At 43.5% G+C, this 23518-nt stretch overlaps 1 protein-coding gene across 3 annotated transcripts in view; it reads right to left on the bottom strand.

Moving 5' to 3' along the window:
* Nucleotides 1–10263: 10263 nt before the first annotated feature.
* LOC113406828 (cyclin-dependent kinase 8) overlaps nucleotides 10264–23518 on the bottom strand; it is a 177847-nt gene continuing 164592 nt past the window's right edge. For 2 of the 3 annotated variants that reach the window (XM_026653597.2, XM_026653599.1), the window contains 4 exons: nucleotides 17425–17522; nucleotides 15883–15961; nucleotides 15608–15766; nucleotides 10264–10427 (listed from right to left, as the gene is read on the bottom strand). In XM_026653597.2, coding sequence (XP_026509382.1) covers nucleotides 10302–10427; nucleotides 15608–15766; nucleotides 15883–15961; nucleotides 17425–17522 — 462 coding nt within the window. In that variant the 3' untranslated portion in view covers nucleotides 10264–10301. The remainder of the gene's footprint in view (nucleotides 10428–15607; nucleotides 15767–15882; nucleotides 15962–17424; nucleotides 17523–23518) is intronic. The other variant, XM_026653598.2, reaches the window with a different exon arrangement.

Raw genomic sequence — 23518 nt, 5'->3', positions numbered from 1 at the left:
GTGGATGAGGTGGTAGGGGGCAGTCAGGGGACAGGGAGAAAGGAGGGTTGGATGGGGCAGGGGTCCCGGGGGGGCCGTCGGGAATGAGAGGAGGGGTTGGATGGGGCAGCGGGAGTCTGGGGCGGCAGGGGACAGGGAGCAGGAGCGTGTGGATGGGGCAGGGGTCCCAGAGGGGCCGTCAGGGGACAGGGAGAAGGGATGGTTGGATGGGGTAGGGGTCCCGGGGGGGGCCGTCGGGAATGAGAGGAGGGGTTGGATGGGGCAGCGGGGGTCTGGGGCGGCAGGGGACAGGGAGCAGGAGCATGTGGATGGGGCAGGGGTCACAGAGGAGCCGTCAGGGAACAGGGGGGGTTGGATGGGGCAGGAGTCTCGGGGGGGGCATATAGGAGGTGGGGTTCGGGCCACGACCCCCTCCCCTAACCGGCCCTCCATACAATTTACAAAGCCCTCAGGCCAAAATGTTTGCCCGCCCCTGCTGTGGAGGAACAGCACGTATCAGAACAGAAACGTCAGCATCTTACCTTCTTCAGAACATTTCCCAAGACAAACCTCCGCAAGGCCAGCTCGAGCTCATGACTGGAAGCCAGGGCCACAGCCTCTCTCAGCAGGACTAGGAAAGGAATTTATATGGTTTAAGTCAGCGGTTCTCAAACTTTAGCAACCCGAGGACCCCCATTTTGATTTAATTTTTTTTAAAGGACCCCCCAAGCCCTCCCCTCAGCCCCCGGCCCCGCCCCCCCCCCCCCCCCCACCCTTTCCCGCACCCACTCTACCCCACCCCCTTCTTCCCGCCCCCTCCCCTGAGCATGCCCTGTCCCTGCTCCTCCCCCTCCCTCCCAGTGCCTCCTGCAAGCTGCTGAACAGCTGTTCCCCTGGCATGCAGGAGGCGCTGGGAGGGAGGGGAGGAGTTGAGGGAGGGAGGGGGAGGAGTTGATCAGCATGGCCCGTGGACCCCCTGGAGTACCCTCCGCAGACCCCAGTTTGAGAAATGCTGGTTTAAGTTAGGGCAAGGCAAAGGGGAGAAAAAGGCTCTCCCTATTCCAGGGATCCTGCATTCTTGTTGCCTCGGACGCTGAATGCGAGGATCTCACCTTCATCGTTTGGATAATGCTGTAGATGGTCTATGCACTTTTCAAAGTGTTCATCAAAATCAGGTGGATGGAAGATCTTTAGGTATCGCAGCTGAGTACAAAGAAAAAATTATAGCCAGAGTGTCATTTCCCCAAAGTCTGCTCAGTAAAAAATACATCAACAGAAGGATTTCAGCAACCCTAGATCTCATCCTTCACTATGGTCATCATGCCTAAATTGCTCCCCAAACTAACTTCATCATTCTCACTATTGGCACCTTCCTGGCTATATTCAACCCGCTTGTGCCAGAAGTTAAAGGTTCTGGATTTGCAAAGGGTACGAGCACCTGCCCCTCCCATTGACTTCCCTAGGATTTGTGGGTGCTCAGCTCTCCTGAAAATCAGGCCAAACGGCCCTAGAATGACACTGTCTACTGACCCCACCTGGTGATCATCAGAAATTGGGAAGAACTGCTAGCCATAAAAGTAGAACAGTTGCTTCTTGGGAGTGTTCTGTTTGCTCAGAGGGAAGGTATCTTGCAGCAATTTAACACATGCTCAGCATAGCATGGGGGAATAGAACTCACAATCTTTGGCTGTAAAAGCACAGGCCCTTGCTGACTGAGCTCAAGAAAATGTCCCACTAGCTAACAAAGAAAAGGGAACCATATGAACACAAGCCAGTCTGAAATATCTTGGTTACTGGACTGATCCAAAGCTCACTGAACTCAATGAGGCTCTCCTCTTTTGACATCAATGGACTCCATATTACAGACTCCACTGCATAGTAATTGCAAAAGCAGTATGGGGCTCCTACCTTCATGGCTTTTTGGCCTTTAAGCATTTCTGCTTCTAACACGTTCCGGTCACAGAGCTCCCAGCAGTTCGGTGATAGAATCACTTCACGAGCTTGTGCCAGACTTTGTGCCAGCCTCACATTGTCCACTTGCTGGCCAGTCACCAGCAAATACTGACGCATCTCATCACCGACAATGAGTTGAGACACATGGCCTGCAGACAGCCCTGAAAGGAAAAGAAAAAGACAGTTACCTTTTCTGCAACTGGTGTTCTTTGAGATGCGTTGCTCATGCCCATTCCATATTAAGTGTGTGTGCTCGCCACATGCACTGGTGCTGGAAGTTTTCTCCTTAGCATGTTCTGGTGCCCTCTGGAGTGGCGCCTGCATGGCATGATATAAGGGGCACCACCAGCTTCCCCCAACCTCAGTTCCTTCCTGCTGGAAACTCCAACAGTGGAGAAGGAGAGTGGGTTATGGAATGGACATGAACACCACATCTGGAAGAACACCAGTTATGGAAAAGGTAACTGTCTTTTCTTCTTCAAGTGCTTGCTCATGTCCATTCCATACTAGGTGATGGAGGCAGGTAGGAGTTCACGGACGTGTAGATTGCAACACAGCTCTGCCGAACCCAGCACCGTCTCTGGCCTGCTGAGTGATGGCATAATGCACCGTGAACATGTGGACAGAGGACCACGTCGCAGCTCTACAGATGTCCTGGATAGGGATGTGCGCCAGGAAGGCCGCCGAGGATGCCTGAGCTCTAGTCGATTGGGCTCGGACAATCGACGACGGCGGCGGCTCCCCCACCAGATCATAACAGGTCCATATGCAAGAGGCAATCCAGTTGGAAATCCTCTGTGAGGACACTGGAAGGCTCTTCATCCTATCCACTGTGGTGATGAAGAGCTGAGTCAATTTACGGAAAGGCTTGATTCACTCTAGGTAAAAAGCCAGGGCCCTTCGGATGTCTAGGGCATGCAGCCACCTCTCCTCACTGGTCTTGTGCGGCTTAGGACAGAACACCAGGAGGAAGATGTCTATCTTCCACATGAACCAGGACACCACCTTTGGCAGAAAGGCCGGGTGAGGCCTCAGCTGGACCTTGTCTTTGTAGAATACCGTGTACGATGGTTCTGAGGTCAAGGCTTTAATCTCAGAGACTCGCCTCACCGACATCACTGCCATCAGGAAAGCGACCTTCCATAACAGGTGGGAAAGGGAGCAGGAGCCCAGCAGCTCAAAGGCCCGTGAGCCTGGAGAGGACCAAGTTAAGATCCCACTGTGGGACAGGAGTCCGTACCTGCCAGAAGAATCTCTCGAGGCCTCAAGAATCTGACTGTCATGTCATGAGAAAACACCGTCTGGCCCTGAATCTGTGGGTGAAAAGTGGAGATGGCCGCGAGATGCATTCTAATGGAAGTGTGTGCCAGGCCCTGGTTCCTCAGATGAAGCAGGTATTCGAAGATAGACTTTACGGAAGAGCGCGCGAGAGAGATGCCACGCTCGGATGCCCAGCGGGAAAACCTCATCCACTTGGCCAGGTAAGTCAGTCTGGTTGAGGGCTTCCTGCTTCCCAGGAGGACCTGTTGGACCTCATCTGAGCAGGTCCGCTACTCCGGGTTCAGGCACGCAGCATCCACGCAGAGAGGTGGAGGGACATGAGGTTGGGGTTCAGGAGCTGACCGTGGTCCTGTGACAGCAGGTCCAGTCGGTTGGGCAGGGGCCAGGGAGGGGCCCGCTGCCAGGTTCATGAGTGTTCTGAACCAGTGCTGGCAAGGCCACGCCGGGGCAATCATGATAACCTGCGCCTTGTCTCTCTTGATCTTTGCTAGGACCCTGCTGATGAGAGGAATTGAAGAGAACGAGTACATCAGGCTCCCTGACCACAACACTGCGACATCCTCTTGGACCTGAGACCTGGAGATGCCTTTGACTAGCCACTCATTGAGCTACGGGTAGATCTGGATACCCTGACACCTGAGGTAAGCAGCCACCATTGACATGCACTTGGTAAACACTCTGGGTGCTGTCGACAGGCCGAACACGAGGACCACAAACTGGTAGTGGTGGGGCCCCACTGTAAACCGGAGGAAGCGTCTGTGACCTTGAAGGATAGCTATGTGGAAGTATGCATCCTTCAAGTCAAAGGCGGCATACCAGTCTCCCAGATCCAGGGAGGGGATGATAGAAGCCAAGGAGACCATGAGGAACTTTAGCTTCTTTAGATACTTGTTGAGGTCCCTCAGGTCCAGGATGGGCTGCAGACTGCCCTTGGCCTTTGGGATTAAGAAGTACCGGGGACAGAACCCCTTGTTCCTGTACTCGAGAGGAACTTCTTCCACCACACCCAATTATAGCAACCCCTTTACCTCCAAGGAGGAAGGGGGAGGGATAGCTCAGTGGTTTGAGCATTGGCCTGCTAAACTCAGGGTTGTGAATTCAATACTTGAGGGAGCCATTTAGGGATCTGGGGCAAAAATCTGTCTGGGGATTGGTCCTGCTTTGAGCAGGGGGTTGGACTAGTTGACCTCCTGGGGTCCCTTCCAACCCTGATATTCTATGATCCTGCATGAGGAGACTCTCATGAGAAGGGTCCCTGAAGAGGGATGGGGAAAGGGAGTGGGAGTAAGTAAACTGTAGGGTATAACCCTCCACCACAGTATTGAAGACTCAGCAGTCTGAAATTAGAGCTGTCCATGCGGAGAGGAAAAAAGAAAGGCGGTTGGAGAACAGCGGGACAGATGGATCCCGGGGTAAAGCCCTTGAGCGCACCCTCAAAACGCTTGCTTGCCCCCCCACTTATTGCAGGTCGAGCCCAACTGGGCAGAGGGAGGAGGTGGATGGCTCGGGCAGCACTTGTAGCCCCTACTCTTCTTATAGGGGGGCTCCTGGAGGGTTTGATTCTCTTGGCCCTGAGATTGCTGTGGTTTGAACCACTTACGGGCTGGACTGATAATGTACAGCCCTGAGTTTTCAGGGTAGTGCAGGAGTCCTTTAGGCCAGGCAGTTTACTGTCCGTCTGCTCTGAAAACAGGGCCCGGCCGTTGAAGGGGAGGTCCTGCATCGATTGCTGAGCTTCAGTTGACAGACCTGAGAGGAGCAGACAGGATACCCTTCGCATGGAGAGGGCTGAGGCCATGGTGTGAGCTGCAGATTCTCCTGAGTCCGAGGCGGCCTGGAGGGCCACTCTCGCTGCAGCTGTGCCCTCTTTGAGGATCGCCCGGAATTCCTTCCTGGACCCTTCAGGCAGCAAGACCTGGAATTTGGCCATAGACTGCCACGTATTGTAGTCATAGTGGCCAAGGAGGGCTTGGTGGTTGGCCACTCTCAACTGAAGGCTGGAAGACAAATACATTTTTCGCCCAAACAGATCCAGTCTCTTCGTGTCTTTATTCTCGTGCGTAGCCCTGGGTTGACCCTGCCTTTCCCTCTGGTTAACGGCCTCAACTATGAGGGAGTTTGGGGCTGGGTGAGTATAGAGATACTCATGGCCTTTAGCTGGCACAAAATATTTGCACTCAGCCCTTTTTGAAATGGGTGGCAGGGAGGAGGGGGTTTGCCATAGGGCATTCATTATTTTAGATATCCCGCTGTGTAGGGGTAAAGACACTCTAGCGGGTACCGTGGAGCAAAGAACTCAAACAGTGAGTTCAACAGCTCCTCGAGTTCCTCTGCCTGGAGCCCCAGGTAAGAGGCGACCCTCTTCAAAAAGCTCCTGATGAGTCTTGGTGTCATCTTGCAGAACTGGGTGAGTGGGACTCGTAATCGCTTTGTCCAGTGATGAGGAGGAGGAAGCCAGCGCCGAGGAAGTCATCCCCTGGTAGTCCAACTGGCTGCTCTCCTAGCTCCTCGTGGGCCTGGGAGGTCTTCCCCTGTGGGGCCTCCACCTCCGGAGGAGGGTGGGATGCTGCGGCTGATGGCCTGAGGCCCCTGCCACCAATTGGGCTGCCTGGGAAGGCTGGGTGAACCTCCATGGATTCCAGGGTACCAAGCTGCCGGCCATTGGCCCGGCGGCCACGGGGTCGGTGGCGGTGCTGATGAGGTCGACGGTACCACTGGTGCCGGGGACTATCATGCTACCAGGGACTCCTGATCAGCACCGGAGTCATAAGCGGAACGGATGCTGCAGAGTGACCATGACCGGCTGGCCGGGCAGCCCTCCACACAGCGGTGCTGGCCACTGTGCCTCGACACCGACCTGTCCGTTTGGGATAAGTTCCTCCCGCGGGACCCCGGGGATCTTCGGCGTTTGGCGGATCTGCGTCGGTAGACTGGAGATCTATGCCTCAAACTGCTTGACCTGTACCGGGATCTAGAGTGGGACTGGGAGTTGGAGCGGGCTGGTCGTCGACAGAATCGCCCCGATTGAGGGGATTCGCATCTTGGCGATGGGTGCCGTTGGGCATGTGACTGGTGACCCCGTTCCGCCAATAGATCGCAGGACCAGTGCCAAGACGTTGGAGACCCAATGGATCGGTCTCGATGCTCATGCTGGGGGGCACGTGCCTCCGCAGGCCTGCGCTAGATTACCGGCGAGCCGCTGTAGGTGCCCAGGGTCCGGAGATCAATGAGGGCTTCTCTGAGCTTGCCTCCCAAAGTCCGAGGCATGACAGCTCCATGCAGCCGAGCGCTGACGGGATGTCCCCAACGCTGGGGAGAGGCAGTGCTGAGGTGGGGACATTCGGAATGGTCCCAAGATGGGTTAACCCCTGGTCTTGGGTAGCACCGGAGCCAGTGTGGGCGGCACCAGTAGCGTCAGGATCTCCTGCACTGCTTGCAGGGCTTTGGGCATCGATGGGACTTCGAATTGACAGAGGCCCTCATCACTGTCTGATGTAGCAGGCATAGTACAGGAGGTGCTCAACCACTCAACATGAGCTGGGGCCCCACTCCCTGACGAAGGTGTTGAGCTGCCCAGCACAGGTCTTGGCTCTCCTCTGGCCCCTTCCTTTCCCTACGGGAAATGGGAGATGTTCCCATTGTGGACCTCTTGGGCTTCTTGGCCAGGGCTGGGGATCAGTGCCAGCTCGTAGACGGCACCGGCGGGGCGCTCTGTACCAACACTGCTGTGCTCGGGGCTGAGTTGGACCTCTGCTCCGGTGCCAGGGTCAGTGCCGACTCCATCAGGAGTGCCCTGAGATGGATGTCTCTCTCCTTTTTCGTTCTGGGTTTGAACAACTTACAGATGGGACACTTGTCGCTTATGTGTCCTTCTCCTACATACCTTAAGCAGCTAACGTGTGGGTCGCTGATGGGCATGGGCCGCTTACAATGATCACATGGTTTAGAGCCTGGGGATTGGGGCATGCCCCATCCCTAGGCTGAGTCCCATCTGGGACCAACTAACTAGAACTAATACTAAGCTAAACTATATACAACTATTTTTACAAAAAAACGTTTGTGAGACACACTGAATTAAGCGAAAGCTAGCTGAAGCAGCAGAAGTTCCAGCACCATCACTGGTGGAAAGAAGGAACTGAGGGTGGGGGGAGCTGGCAGCACCCCTTATACCATGCCATGAGCTGATCTGAGCTGGTCCCCTACGAATACTGCTAAGGGAAAAACTTCCATCACTGGTGCATGTGCATGTGGTGAGCACACACACCTAATATGGAACGGACATGAGCAAGCACTTGAAGAAGAAAGTATGGTTTCTAATTCTTTAATCATTGTTGTAGCTCTTCTCTGAACCTTCTCCAATTTATCAACATGCTTCTTAAATGATGGACACCAGAACTAGACACAGTATTCCAGCAGCGGTCGCAACAGTGTCAAAATAACCTCTCTAATCCTATTTTATAATAACCTGTTTATGCATCTAAGGATTGTATTAGCCCTTTTGGCCACAGCTTGGCACTGAGACTTCCTGTTCGGCTGATTAGCCATCATGACCCCCAAATCTTTTTCAGAGTCACTGCTTTTCAAGATAGAGTTCCCCATCCTCTAAGCATGGCCTACTTTCTTTATTCCAACTGTGTACATTTAAACTTAGACATATTAAAACACATTGTTTGCTTGCACCCAGCTTAAGTGATCCAGATTTTTTTTTTTTTTAACCATTCACCCAATTTTTCTGTCATCTGAAAATGTTTTCTTTCAGGTCATTGACAAAATGTTGAATAGCGTAAGGCCAAGAACAAATCCCTGCAGGACCCCACTAGAAACCACACCCTTTCAATGATTCCTCATTTACAGCTACATTTTGAGATTATCAATTAGCCAGCTTTTAATCCATTTGATGTGTGCCATGTTGATTTTATATCATTTTAGTTTTTTAATCAAAATGTCACGAGGTACCAAGTCAAACACCTTACAGAAGTCTAAGTATATTATATCAACACTATTACCTTCATCAATCAAACTTGTAATCTCATGTAAAAAAAAAAGATATTATGTTAGTTTGACAGGATCTATTTCCCTAAATTCATGTTGACTGGCATAAATTACATTACCTTCCATTAATTTTTTTAATTAATCAAGTCACATATCAACCACTCCATTATCTTGTTCAGGATCAAAGTCAGACTGTCAGACCTATAATTACCTGGGTCATTCTGTTTACCGTTTCTAAATATTGGCACAACATTAGCTTTCTTAAAGTCTTCTGAACTTCCCCAGAACACCAAGACTTACTGAAAAATCAGCATTAACATCTAAACACATTAAATATTTTGAACACATCCATTTTCTCTTGTTTACTCATATCCTTTATTCCAATTTGATACTTGGTCCATTCCTCACCTTACCTGTGGTTTAAACTTTCCTCTACCCTACCATAGGCATCTCAATGAATAAGCCTTCATGTAATGCAATGGCATCATCACATTGTAATAATACTGAACGCTTTAACCCGTAGAAAAAAGTGATGTATGCAGAGGGGGAAGCTGGCCCCATGAAATAGCATTGTGGGATTAGATACCAACATGACAAATGATTAAGGAAAACCTTAGATCTGGTTTTATAGATACTAGTATCTCTAGATTCTGTGTAGGACCAGTTGCATCATCTATAAAATGTAATTAATATTTTGTAACTCAGTACAGCATAGCTGATTATCTGCACACTGTTATAAAAAGGTTATCAGTAAGAGGGTTATAGTAGTTCTTGTAATACTTAAATAGATGACATGCAGCAGTTAAGAGAAACCTCCCTACTTGCAATAGAAATTACTGTTGAATTAAGAAACTGAACTGATTATTCAGACAGTGCCTATATAGATGTTAGTGCATTAATGTATTTCATGTCTGTTGATAAAAAGGAATACAAGCAAAGTTCATATGCAGATTTATGAAAAATAAATTTATTACATAACACCTTGTTTTTAACAATGTTCATTTTTTTATTCAGAATACTTGCGTCATTCATGTAAAATAGTTTGATACAGTACATTGTATGTTATAGTTTTTCCTCAAATTCTAAGGCTCTCCTAACACCTCATCCTTTGCTGTAATAAGGGCATCCCTAATAACGTGCGAAAATATTTTAAAAATAATTAACTGAACAAAATTTAAAATCCACTACACCAATCCATCTCTCAAAAATCATGACGAAATATCTGAATGGATGCCGCACCTTTTAAGGAAATATCATTCATGCTTTTTTAATCCCAAAGCATGCTCACAAATCAGCAACACTAATAGGAAAAATAAAACACTGTCTATGACAATCATTTCAGTTTGTTTGCTGAACCAAACATGTTTATATCAATGACAACATACTTATTTTACTATCGAATAGCAGCTTTAATACCAGTCAAGTCATAGATTTAAAAACAAAAACAAATCTATATGTTGGAAATTAATCTTTGGGAGGCTTGTAATCTGCTGGAAAAATGCAAATGTTTTCATTTTCTTAAAAAATCTTATTGTAGCAATTTTGTTGGTCATAAAACATTGATCAATGTGGAAAATGAACCAACTCACAAAAGTCACTAAAAATAAATGTATATCAAAATTATCTCAATTAGAGTCATGGTTATTTTGCTTTTTTGCCATGTTAACATATACTGTATGCTTCAAGTACCAGTTAAAGGATTTTGTGTACTATTGGTCAGATAATGTTGTTACATCAAGAGAATTCACCACATACAATAAAAAAAATGCTTGCCCCTAGCACATTTCACAGCTTCAACTGCTACAGACTGTCACTGAAAAAAATGCATTGGTCAGTCTGAACCATGTCAAGTAAACTATGGAAGTAGCATATCCACAACACAAACTGTGCTAGCACTTTCTTTTCAAGTCTAACCCAAAACCAGGTACAATTTGGGAGCCACTACTCCATTCTGTGAAAAGTGGTGGAACGTGGCTATCAGACATTTTGAAGGTGTGGTTGTACAGTACATTCTTGTGGCCCAAGCCAGGTTCCAGGCAGACAGCTGCATGTCCTACAGCATTAGCAACAGTGCATTGACGTTATTCAGGTGCAGCTCAGTACCGGTGTGTCTGATGTGAGTACTGTGGAGGCTGCTGGGAGGTAGTTGAATATCCCATGCTGCTCTGTGGCTGTGATGTGCTTGGTCCAGGGTTGGGATAAGCAGCATGGGGATTGGAACGCTGGAAACCATGAAGGAGAAGAGAATTGATTCCTACAGTGGATGCATTTATAATACAAATACAATACCCATTAATTTTTTGAGGTCTCTGTGCTGTGTGGGGCAATAATTAACAGGGACTACAGCACAGTATATCAATCACTTGTATTTACAGTGTTCTACTTATTTTCATTACAGTAACTAAGCATATGAACAACAGGAATATTTGATTGAGAGCTAGTAACAAGTAATGTTGTTTGTTACCCATTCTGAACTGTTCCTTCTGAATTCATATCTGTCATGTCACCAATGCCACTTCAACTATCCAGACATCTTATGCTTACCACTGTGGTACATCAGTGTGTTTAAAAAAAAACTTACAGCCAAAAATATCCTAGGTGCTCTCCATTGGGGTTTTCTTCCCCCTCCAAGAGCACATATTTGGAAGGTTTGTGGTGTATTTAATATCAATGATAATTCAAGGAAATTTCTCTAGGAGACCTTTGCATATGAGATTAATTTTGGTTTACTGGAGCATTCACTATAAGGTAGGTGTTTTCTAGACAGTCAAGAAGAGATAGTCCCTGCCCCAAAGAGCTCACAAAGAAGCCAAAATCTTGTACCCGTATAACCTGCCCAGGACCAAATGTGGGATACAAAAAAAAAAAAAATGAGAGACGTATTTGTTTAATTGTTACAGTTTAAAAAGCTGTAATTGATGTGAGATTTATTTCTTTAGCTTAAACACTTAAACTCTTCCTTTTCATGAGTCTTCATTTAGATCAGAAGTTAAGTTAGATTCAATAAATGTGTTGAGATGGCTACATATTGGGGAAATAAAAATAAAGGGATGACCTTTATAAAGCAAGGTAGGTGGCTACTCTTCACACATGCATTTAAGGGACTGAATCACTCTCTAGGTGTGTGATGTGGAGGGGAAAAGAAATCGTTCTAACAGTACTTCCAGCCAGCAGGAATACATTAGCATTGCTGTACATCATAGCTCACATGATGGCTGAGCTGTTACGACATTTATCTTCACTCTTGAGAGACACACTACGCACTTACTGAGACGTGTCAGAGTAACAGATCAGCCATCATATGATCCAGTTCTGTATAATAAATAAAGGGTATGTTTAATGGTGCAAAAATCTCTGGGTGTACTTTTTGGTAACATGTGCCTCAAGTATGCAGGAAACTGAAAAAAACTTTGAAGTTTAAAATTAGCCATTAATGTTTTATTTGTAATATAGTTAACAGGCTTCCACAACCTGACTACTGAAAAATGTTGCTTATTTATTTTATGTGGCCAATTACAAGATGACTCAGTGCATTCACATCATGTAGAGCAACAAGTGACTTTTAAAAATAAAAGTTAAAATCCCAAACAACCCAGCCCGCTCTACCTCCAAACACCACTAACCCTCTCTTCATAAGACAAAAGCTTGTTACATCCTCCGGGGACAGGACTGCTTCAATTCATTTCAGTGTTGTCACATTAAATGTTCAAGTTGAAACGTCTGAAACCAAGGGACATGGAAGTCTATATACCTGTAAAAATCCTTACCTAATTGCTTTTATGCATGACAGAAAAGGTTGCATAGGGGGAGAATTTATAGGCCAGCTTGCTTCAGGGAGATTAAACAAAGGATCTAGCTGCTGAGGGGATGTCTTAGTAAACCTCCTCAAGGGATGGTTATTTCCCTCAGAGGGCTCAGATGTAACAGTATGAGAGAACCAAGGGACAGGTGTTTGGACAAAACAATGGTGTATTTTAAATTTTTCTCCTTCCTCCTTGGGTTGAAGAATCTTAGGGGGAGATTCAGAGAGATGTGTCCCCATCAGTAGGTGGCATCTAATTGCTTTGGCCTCAGTGCTGTCAAGCTCATGTGGGTTCCTTCCATCTGCCTTATTTACTATATGTAAACTCATGAGTGCAATACCATCCTTGCCTTCTTAAAAGTCTGGGGGAAATAGACTGAATTTCTTAAAGTCAAACATTATGCCTTTCAAAGGCATGGCAAAAAGGTGAGCAGTCAGGAGGAGCCAAAGCACTTGCAAGAGCTGCTGAGACAGTGAAGGGGCAGTTACCACTACTCCATGCAAAAATAGCCCTATATGGCCCTTGTTGAAAAACACTGCCGCCTCAGGCAGTAAGCCTGGGAGGGATGTTAGTGGAGTGAGAAAGCTGAGGAAGGACCACAGCTTTCCTCAACCTAGATGAGGGTGACAGGTGGACTCCCTAAGCAATCCCTGCGTACACGGAGGGTGATTCAGAGCTCCCTGATTTCCCAGCTTGTAGACTTCAATCCATGCTCACAGGAGAGGTAGCTTGGGTTTGCTCTGATTCCCATGCTCTCAGGTCAGCTGCCACTGTGAAGTGGGGTGAATAGCATGTGAATAGTGCAAGCAAGTGGAGATCCCCTGCCCCAACACACAAGCCCTACACCTCTTTTCCTTAGCTATGTCAGTCAGCATGGAAGAGAGACAAGAGGTTCTGCTGCATCTGCCTTCTTCAGAGACTCAGTCAGAAAGGAGTCAGCAGAAATGATGCCAAAACAATCTCTGGACAGCAACTGACTTAGCTGCCTGCAGGTTTAAGAGGGATCAACCCTCGTGTTGGAAAATATTTTGTAAATGCACACTCCACTGAGGGAGAGACTATTATAGTTACATTCTGAGGCAGCCCTTGCTGCACAGTGCTTAAGGTTGAACAGAGCTTTCTGTTTAGAACTGATTATTCAAAGTGCTTTAAAACCCACATGCATAGTGAAATGGACCTGAAAATTGATACACTAGCTGAAGTCCTGGGGTAGAGTTAGTGAAGAAAATTTGGGGTCATTTGGCTATGGAGCTCATGACATGCAGCTCCTGCAAAATGACCTGCCTTTATGTTTTTAGGTTTATACCTTTATGTGTGCAGAGCCAGGGGAAAAACTATAGGCTTTATGAGGATCAGGGCCATACCACTGGGCTACCTGAGTGCATCTAGTCAATGATCCCAAGAACCAGTTTTAAAAGTCAATTATTTCAAAGTTATTGGACTTTCATTCTTGTTTTATGAAGTAGTACATAGGGGGTATGGCAAGCAAACTGACAGCAGCTATCTTACAGAGACAGAGGATCTAACTTCTCACTTGAGGAAAGTGTTGTTATATCTTTCACAATATAAACATGCTTTAGTCCCTCATTTTGAAAAACCCACCATTGACCCCACTGGCCTCTCCAACTAACCACCCATCTCCCTTTCCCTGTCTACAATCACTGTCTGGAGTTCCTCTGCACCTATTCCATCTTAAACCCCTTCCAATTCAGCTTCTGCCTCTAGGGGCTGGTCCACACTAACCCTCCACTTCGAACTAAGATACGCAACTTCAGCTACGTTATTCAAGTAGCTGAAGTCGAACTATCTTAGTTCGAACTTACCGCGGGTCCACACGCAGCAGGCAGGCTCCCCCGTCGACTCCGCGTACCCCTCTCGTGGAGCAGGAGTACCGGCGTCGACGGCGAGCACTTCCGGGATCGATCCGGGATCAATTTATCGCGTCTAGACAAGACACGATAAATCGATCCCAGAAGATCGATTGCTTACCGCCAGACCCGGAGGTAAGTATAGACGTACCCTTGCAGTCCACTGAAACTAGACTCTCCAAGTCTCTAATGACCTATTCTCTAGGCAAAACTCAAAATCAGTACTCCATCCTGGTCAGCCATCTGTGACACTGTTGAGCATGCTCTTTTTCTTGAAATCTTGTCCTCACTTGGCATCCATGACTCTGTCCTCTCCTATTTCTCTAATGGCTCCTTCAGCATGTCCTTTGAAAAATCCTCTACATCTTCCCTCCAACTTTCTGTAGCTGTTCCACCACTCCAAAGATTCTCACCTTGGTCCCTTTCTCTTCTCCCTCTATGTCTTATCTCTGGGTAATCTCATCCACAAACACAAATCCAACCACCATCTCTACACTGATGACTCACAGATCTACCTCTCTACTTCAGAAAGGTCTACTTTTGTCCAAATTAAAATCTCTGTCTATTGCTGGACTTCAACTCAGCTCAACATGGCTAAAACAGAGCTCTTAATCTTCCCCCGCAAGCCCTGCGTGTTACCTCGTTTGTCAATCACTGTGGACAACACCACCATCCATCCTGCCTATGACTCAGACCCATAATCAGGGCATCAGCTTTGACTATGACCTCTCTCTAGGTCCTCACCTATGTCTAAATCTAGCCAATTTTTCTGCATTGCTTCTCTAAGGTATGGCCTTTTTTTAATCCATCCACACAGCTAAAACTCACTTCCAGGCTCTCATCTCACATCTCAACTACTGCAATGTCCTTTTCTCCAGCAAATGCAACTTTGCCCAAGTCGTATCCAGAATGCTGCTTCAAATCATTTTCCTAGCCTGTCACTTTGACCACATCATCCCACCCCCCCTTTGCATCCCTCCACTGGCTCCCTCTTCTCTATCACAAAACAAACTGCTTTTCTTTACTTTCAAGGCTCTTCACTGCCCATCCCACCCTAGCTATCATCTGTTGTTCACTATTGAAATGTCAGCTCCTGCCTCCCTAGCCCGCTTGTTAAATTTTCAAACATACACCTTCATATTTCCTCCCATGCTGCCCCATATTATCTTTCTTCAAACCCTCCTTGAAACTCTTCTTTTCCAACTTGACAAGAGTTAGGACGCTCTTGTCCAGAGACCACTCCCTATATCATGCTAACCAATATTGTCTCATTATTTTCTTATATTCCCTGATCTGTCTGTATCCATCTGTTGTCTCTTGTTTTATAATTGGCTCCCTGAACCAGGGACCATCCTTTTGTTCTGTGTTTGCACCGTGCCTACCACAATGGGGTCCTGCTCCGTGACTAGGGCTTCTAGGTACTAAGGTAATACTAATAAAGAATAAATAATAATAAATAATAATCACAAGTTATTGTTTCCTTGCCACTCCTAACTTGACTCGCGTCAGAAGTTGAAGTTGCAGGATTGATAGTTAGGAAAAAAAAAAATCTTATTTTTTTAAATTGAGTGCACTTGATCTGAAAGAAGCTGAGATACAATAAATACGGAACCCCACCATGCCATTATACAAAATCATTTTTAGAGTAGAGTTGCACTATAAGTAGTTTCTTCTAAGTTACAATACACAAGAGCCAAATATAGAATATATGGAAAATTGAAGTTGAGATACCTGATAGTCTGAGGTCATGATAAGTCCACCTGAGGTAGTGGTAGGAGGAACAACTCTCACTTTTTTCAATGGGGGTCCCTGTGTATGACTGTTGTCTTGGTTCCCTGGATGACCAGTTCCATTAGTATGGTTATTGCCCTGCTGCTGCTGCTGGTTCTTCTCAATTGGTTAAACACAAAGAAAAATTTCAACTCAGAAGCAGTACAAGAGCAGCAAATGTGAAATACTGAGGTAAAGCTCAATGAGACAAGACAACACTGTATTTTAATACTTACTTTGTCTCCTTTATCATCGGGTTCTTCTTCTGTTAAAAATTCTCGTTTTGGGTAAGGGATCTGACAACCTGCAAAAACACTGCAAAAACAAATTAGCAGTCTTTGTATATCTGCCTAGAATCAGCGAGGTTAGTCGTAGATGAAGATCTAGTATTTTGTCCTGTCTAGTTTCAAATTTCCTGAGCCACAGCCTAATATATCTGTCAAGTAGTTTACCCCTTCTTAATAACATCATTTACTTAGCCTGGGTATTCACATGTATTTGTTTTAACCTTTTGGTCATTTTTATTCTTCTCCTTCCAACTCCCACCAATTTGTCTGTTTCTGGGTAATATGGTGACCAGACTGGAGTTGGAGAGATGGAAGAGTCCTGTTAGATACCAGAGTCAATTCCTCTATAAGTGCACAATGTAGGTCTCTTCATCCAGTTATACAGAAATTCATAAAATGTTGAACTAAATAAAGGTCATCAATAATTGTGGTCCAGATGGTTAAAAACTCCATTACCAAATAAAAAAACATTAACTGTGACAAGACCTGGAAGCTTTTGGAGGTATGTGGTCTCTCACCTTAGACTCATGGACATACATGAATGAATTTGTTACTGCTAACCCAAGCTAAGATTTCTCCACTCGTAATCATATGGATATACCTTTATTTATAACTAGCCTCTGTACCTGCGAACATGCTATTAATTTTGTATTAAAATGCTGCCAATGTAAGGTTGAGGGAAAAGAATATTGACCTAAGAGCAGTTTCTGCAAAACCAAACCACTTGCATGACAGCACTAGAATATAAAGACAGGTCAGGAGCCGTTATAAATATTTCACTAAGCTGAGTTGAATTAATTTCATTTTAATTAACTGTTATAAATATACATAACACATTTTATAAATTCTTCCCTTAATAATGAAAAAAAGGAATGATATGCAGCATGTGAACTGGCCTTTCTAAAACAAGGCCACTCAAGCACTGGCAGGCCATCTTAGGATGCTTTATCATAGACTGTTCACACTTTTTGTCTGTAAGCTTTCTTATGTTTAGAATCTCCCTGTGCAGTTGAAAAGAAAGTGTGTCTACAGAAAATGGATTTAGGCTGTGAAGTATGAAAGTACAGAGAGCCTGTACTATTTCCCTCCCCTCCATCCCCTGAATTTACAACAAAGGGTAAGATGGAAAAATGTAAACTAATTAGTAAATGTCATCAGCATTCTAGAACAGAGAACTGGACCTGCAGGCACTTAGCAGTTGTCCACAAAGATCTGTAGCATGCATAATCAACCTGTCAGTGAATAACAGGATTAGTGCTGTGACTAACAGGATCAAAGTTTCATAAAGCAAGAGATTAATAGGAATGCTACTTAATTTTAAAAACCTCAAATGGCATTTTAGTTAGTATAGCTTTTTCTTTGCTTGTCAGACAGTAAGTATTTAATTCATTATTCACACACACAGGTATGTATTTATAGTAAGCAGTAAACAAAGAGCATACATTAAAAAATATCTGAATATGCTAATGGATTAATAAACTGACCACTTACTCAGATGTGGGAAGTGGATCTTCTAAGAAATAAGGATCCTGCATAGCCTGTTCTGAGGTAATTCTCTTTATTGGGTCCATAGTAAGCAATTTCTGAAGCTAAGCAGAGTTTTAAAAAAAAGTTCAGTATTATGAAAACTATTAATGAAAGCCTTTGTCCCACTGTATTCTGACATGAAACTGCCACCCATATGATGTAATTTCTAGATCCCAATCACTAATGGCAAATATGAACCATATTTTCCCCTCATGTTTTAAATATTAATTGAATTTGTTATTGAATAACCACTTGTTTCTACCTATAAAACTTAAAACTCACTCAAATAATTAGCTTTGCCATAAGTGCTCTACCAACAAAATCTTCGAAACTTCCCCCTGCCCCAATAAATCAATATACTGTAGTTTTGCTAGTCTGTCCTTTCTTTGTGAAGAAGCTTTATTTTAAAATTGATTCACACACATTAACTGAGTTTTTATGTCACACTGACATGCACATTTACTTGGAAGAAATGATCTTTCAGGAATTTTCATTTGATTTATAGTCAACCAATATTCTGACCAAGACCCCACATTTACTACAGCCCCGTTATAAGTACTATTTATATAGCACCATTGAATACCCACCACAGAAAGAGGCAATCATAATGTAATGCATGTCTAGATGGGATAGGAAACTCCACCTGCCCAAGTAACTCACAAATAGTGGGATCCAATGTGCATGTACTAATTATGAGGATAGTAGACTCACTGTATTTTAAATGTCTGAATGGCATTCAGAGGAGGGAGATGAGCAAAATCTTAGATCTTACTTTATTTATTGATCTCAAACCATAAGTGAAATCAATGGAAAGGCTCCAGCAGGTACAAAATGCACTGTCTGCCTCCTCCATGAGCACATCAAGCCTGTGCTCTAGTCCCTCCGCTGGGTGTGAGTCCACTTCCATAGCCAGTTGAAGGTCACTGTCTTAATCTTCATACTAACTAACAGATCGGGTATCAGCTGCATTACAGACCATATTTCATATTTCATCCAATGCCACCAAGAAAGTGATGCTCCTCTGGGACAATGCAGATCACAAAGCATGAGAGCACCAAGGACAAAGCAAAGTATAAGAATATTTCCAGAGGAAATCAGAGAAATTTAACCTGACCACTTTCAGGAAATACTACAAAACCTTCCCCTTTTATATAGTTTTTCCATCATAACCAGAATAACTTTAAAAACTAACCCACTTATCTCCTTCTCTTTCCCTTTCCCCCCAGTCAAAATAGCCCTAACCCAAGGAGAGCTTTCTATAACCAGAAAAGATAGTAGAGCAAGTGTCTCCAAGAAGCCCTCTACGGATTTTGCTATTGTCAATCTATTTTACGTGGAAGGCATTCAGATACTTACATAATGGGTAGCAGTACAAAATCCTAAACAGTATATATTGAGGGGAGGGGGAAAAACAAGACTGTCCTAATCACAGTGAAATAAAGTTATGTGCTCTGAGGGAATGATTAGCCAGCAGGCAGAAACTGGTCTTAAAGATGACTGTTACATAATCTCAAATGTATAGGAAGAGATACAGAAACTCTTTAGGTGTAAATTCAGTCCAAGTTGGAATAACTGATCTAACCTTAAAATATCCAAGTGTGGTACTGCTCTTAAACTCAATCAGCTTGATTTTATGAGAGGAACACAGTAATGTTGCAGAAGCTGTCTGGGCATTAATACTGCATTCATCACTATGGCATCCTCAGCCCATTTCAAATTCGGAAGTGAACACATTAGGGCCCTGTTGACACAGGGATGTTACATCGCATTAGTTTGTTCGCTGTGAGTGCAACAATTTAACTACATCAAACTGAAGTGCATCCACACCACTTTGTCATGTCAGTCTAAGGTGCCTCTATCTGTTATTCATTATATCCACACAGCTCTGCACTATTTGCTCAGTATTCTGGGTAGATATCCCATGGTGCACTGTTCCACCACAAAGATCCATGCTATGTGATTTTTCTTGTTGTGGATGCCTCTTCAGCAGGATGATTTTTCAGTAGGTGGATGCCTACTGGAAAATGCAGGAAATTTGGGGGTGGGTCAAATTAATAAAACTCCCTGTATTTCTCTGCTGGCATCCATTAATTTTGTCAGTGCTATTTTTGAATTGCTGTCAGGCAGCATGGAGGACACACTGCTGAGCAGGGTAGATAAAAATTCATGATTTAAAAAAAAAAAAATCAGATTTTTTTTTTTTATTTAAATCGTTTTTTTTTATAAAGATAGTTTTAATTAAGATACCTTATAGCTCAAAGATATCTCATCATGGAATAGGGATTATAAATTCAAATTCTATAGTCTGAGACAATATATTCATGTAATGTTTAAGAAAAGTTTTTGTAAATTAGTTCCAATAGTTCACGGATTAGGGGCCCAATCTTATGGGGTTCCATGGGCTTCTGTATAGATTATTTAGGTTAATCTTTCTATCTACCCAATGGGACTCAGTACTCAGTCTAGAAGATACCACCAGAGATGCTTAGTTTTGCAGTTCTCAAACTGTGGATTTGTGTCTCCAGAAATAACATGTTTGTTAACAGCAAAAATGTTTTAAATAAATAATATATAGAGGTGAGAAATAACAGACCTCAACCCTATTGTCCCTCTGCAAATTTGTGTACATAGAGTCAATTCCTTACCTCTCGGTAAAAGTGCAAAGTTTCAAAAAGTTCAATGAATAGAAGATTGTTGGGGGCGGAATAGATCTGGACAAGGAGATGAAGTCTGGAGATAAATGTGAGAAGGGAGGGACAGGCAGTAAAAACAAAAGCGAAACTGTTTGAGCAGCATATTCCAGAAGTCTTGAGGTCTTTCTGAGTGTAGCCTTCATTGATTTGAGATCTACCATACCATTCTCTCACTAGAAGGGAAAACCATTAATGGCAGCAGGCCATAAAAGAGACCCAGTTTGGGAATATTTTAATTAAGTTCCTCTACCTCTGGATAAGACAGGCATGCGTGCAAAATGCAAACTGCAACAAAGAAATGCAAGGCCTGGTTGCCCAAATGAAACAACATCATGAGAAGTGTTCCTTCTCAGGAAGAAGCTGTGTTGAAGATGATGAAAGAAACATGTCTAAACATGCAGGATCTTTGGGTTGGTAAACTTTATTTCATACTTTTCTTAAGGACTGCCTGTCTTCCTTCTGGACTATTCTTGAATTCTCATGTTTGAGCAAAAAATATAGTTAGTCTATGGTACTATCATTTTAGATGCAGTTGTGATAAAAAATAAATAGCTGAAATAGGCAGATCTTCCTTTTACAATTTCACCTTTAAAGTAGTACTGAGTGTCAGTGAATGCAATGAGTAATACTAAATGAGCAGTATGGTAATCATAATTAAACTGCATTGACTTATTTTTGTTTAGGAGAATGCATCCTCAAAATACAGGATTCTGAAGACTATCCACCTTCAAGATCACCATCATTTTCTATAGTTTCATAGTTATCTGCCAATGATAGTGTTTCAATCACATCATGTATGTCACATAGCTGCAGTATATCACCTGTAGCAAAAAGAAAAAAAAAATCTCCATCATCCAGAAACAGGTATAGATAAGTTTGTGATAAGAACCAGCAGATTACAAAAAGAGGTACTTGATGAAAAAATTGCCCGATTTGTTTATGCAACAAACTCTCCTTTCCGTATGACTGAGAACCCACACTTCATTAACATGGTTCAGTCATTAAGACCAGGATACAGTCCACCCAACAGAGCAGATGTCACAGGCAAATTGCTGGATAAAGTGTATGAAAGAGAAATTGAGCAGTGTGCACAAGGTCTAGATGGGTGGAGCAATATCCACAATGATCTTGTTGTATGTGCTTGTGTGACAACAGAATAAGGGGATGTCTTCCTTACAGAAACAGTTGATACATCAGGAAATGCACACACAGCAGAATACTTACTAGAAGTAGCAGTAAAAGCTATAACAAACTGAAAAAAAAATTCAAATATCTAGTATGCAGCTTGGTCACAGACAATGCTGCAAATGTATCCAAGATGAGAAGAAATTATTTAGAAGAGAGTCTCAAGCTAATAACATTCGGTTTCAGTGCTCATTTGATGCACCTCCTAACCAAAGACTTCAGTGTTCCAGAAAGAAAGGCTAATGTTGTTGAAATTGCACAATACTTCTGTAACAACCACTTTGCAGCAGCTGCTCTGAAAAAAGTGGGAGGAACCAAGCTAACTCTTCCACAAGACGTGCGATGGAACTCAGTAGTGGACTGTTTTGAGCACTATATCAAGAACTGGCCAAATCTGATGACAGTTTGTGAACAAAATGGTGAAAAAAATAGATGGCACTGTCATAGTCAAAGTTCTCAACATTGGGCTTAAGAGAAATGTTGAACACATGCTGAGTACCCTGAAAACTATTTCTGTAGCCTTGAACAAAATGCAGGGAAATAGCTGTTTTATTGCTGACGCTGTTGAAATTTGGAAGGAACTTAGTGAGATCTTAAAAAGAGAAATATGCAATGACAGAGTTAAATTACAAGCATTAAAAAAATGAATGGGACAAGCACTATCTCCAGCTTATTTTCTTGCAAATATTCTCAATACTCAGTACCAGGGTCAAACCTTAACTGCTAAGAGGAGTTAGCGGCTATGGACATCCAGCAATCATCCCTCCATAATACCAACTATAATAAACTTCAGAGTTAAGGGTGAACCATTCAAGAAATATGTTTGCTGATGATGTTTTAAAGAAAATCACACCAGTGAACCATATTCAGAGACTGTTGAAGTGATAATTTCACATTTAACAGCAGTAGCTTCTTCTGCCGGTGTAGAAAGAATATTTTCTTCCTTTGGACTAATTCATTCCAAATTCGAGAAATTGTTTGGGACCTGAAAAAGCACAAAAGCTTGTTTTTCTTTTCCAGATTATGAACAAACAGGAAATGAAGGTGAAGACTACTGAGTTAGTTGCAGAAGCCAATATTTTAAGTTTCTCATGTTGACCTGGCTGACATAGTCGATTTAATTTTTTTTGTTTTTTAAAACATTTCAATTAACTGTTTTAGTTAAAAGCAATTTTAACAAAAACAAACCTGATTTAAAAAAACGTGAATGTTTAACTAAATTCAAGAATTCATATGCTTGTTTTGTTAAAGTATTTTATGGTTGCTGTTGAAGAAAAAAATCCAGAATACATAACGTTGTTGTTTTAGTTAAATAAAACAATTTAAATGTCTGTCTGGTGATGTTCTTCTCCTAATACAGCAAAATCCTCCAAATATTAATGATTAACCTGTTGAATTGGAGATAGTTCACCTCCCAATGACTTTATAAATATCTGCTTCAATTACCTTTTGTAAATGAAATAACCAAACAATTCATTTTCTGATATAACTGTAAAACTAATCTGAAAAGTTTTCAAAATAAATCACTTTAAAAATGTATAGTGTGTACCTTCTAAAAATGAAACCTACATCTATCTCTGAGTTGTGAAGAATATGTATTAAGGTTATAACAACCAACAAGAATGCACTTTTATGTAGAAATCCAGGATTAAATCGAGTCTTCCTGACTAGTGATTTAAATCATGATTTAAATCAATTTGATGGTAATGAATGTACTGGAACCAAGGAAATGTGTGTTTGTTTTTATTAGGAATTGACAGTATGAGGGATACTATGCCATTTATGGATGGAGATGTACCTCCATGAAATTTTTCAGCCAAAATGAATTCACTGGGTTAACAAAAAACACAAGTAACAAACTGCATCTTGAATAAAAACAAAAACAATTAAACAAGAATGTGCTGCAAACTTAAGACCAATGGAATGGAGGCATGGTCACGGAGTGCTGTAGGTGATGATCTCCATCTCCTGGGGTTGATTGTTGAGGGAATGGCCTATAATTAGGTTGACTGAACTCATTTTAGAGGATTTTGGACGGTTAGGGTGCAATTTTTGACCTTTGTAACAAAAGGTGCTCCATCGCAGGTGTTTGCCTGTACATGGTCTCAGGGCCGGCTCTGGCTTTTTTGCCGCCCCAAGCAAAAAACGCTGGGCCCGCCGGAGCAGCAAAGGGGGGGGGG

The sequence above is a fragment of the Terrapene carolina genome, unplaced genomic scaffold (genome assembly GCF_002925995.2).
Source record: "Terrapene carolina triunguis isolate 2854851 unplaced genomic scaffold, T_m_triunguis-2.0 Scaffold141, whole genome shotgun sequence".
Classification (NCBI taxonomy): Eukaryota; Metazoa; Chordata; order Testudines; family Emydidae; genus Terrapene; species Terrapene triunguis.
This window is presented reverse-complemented; position numbering and strand designations above follow the sequence as displayed.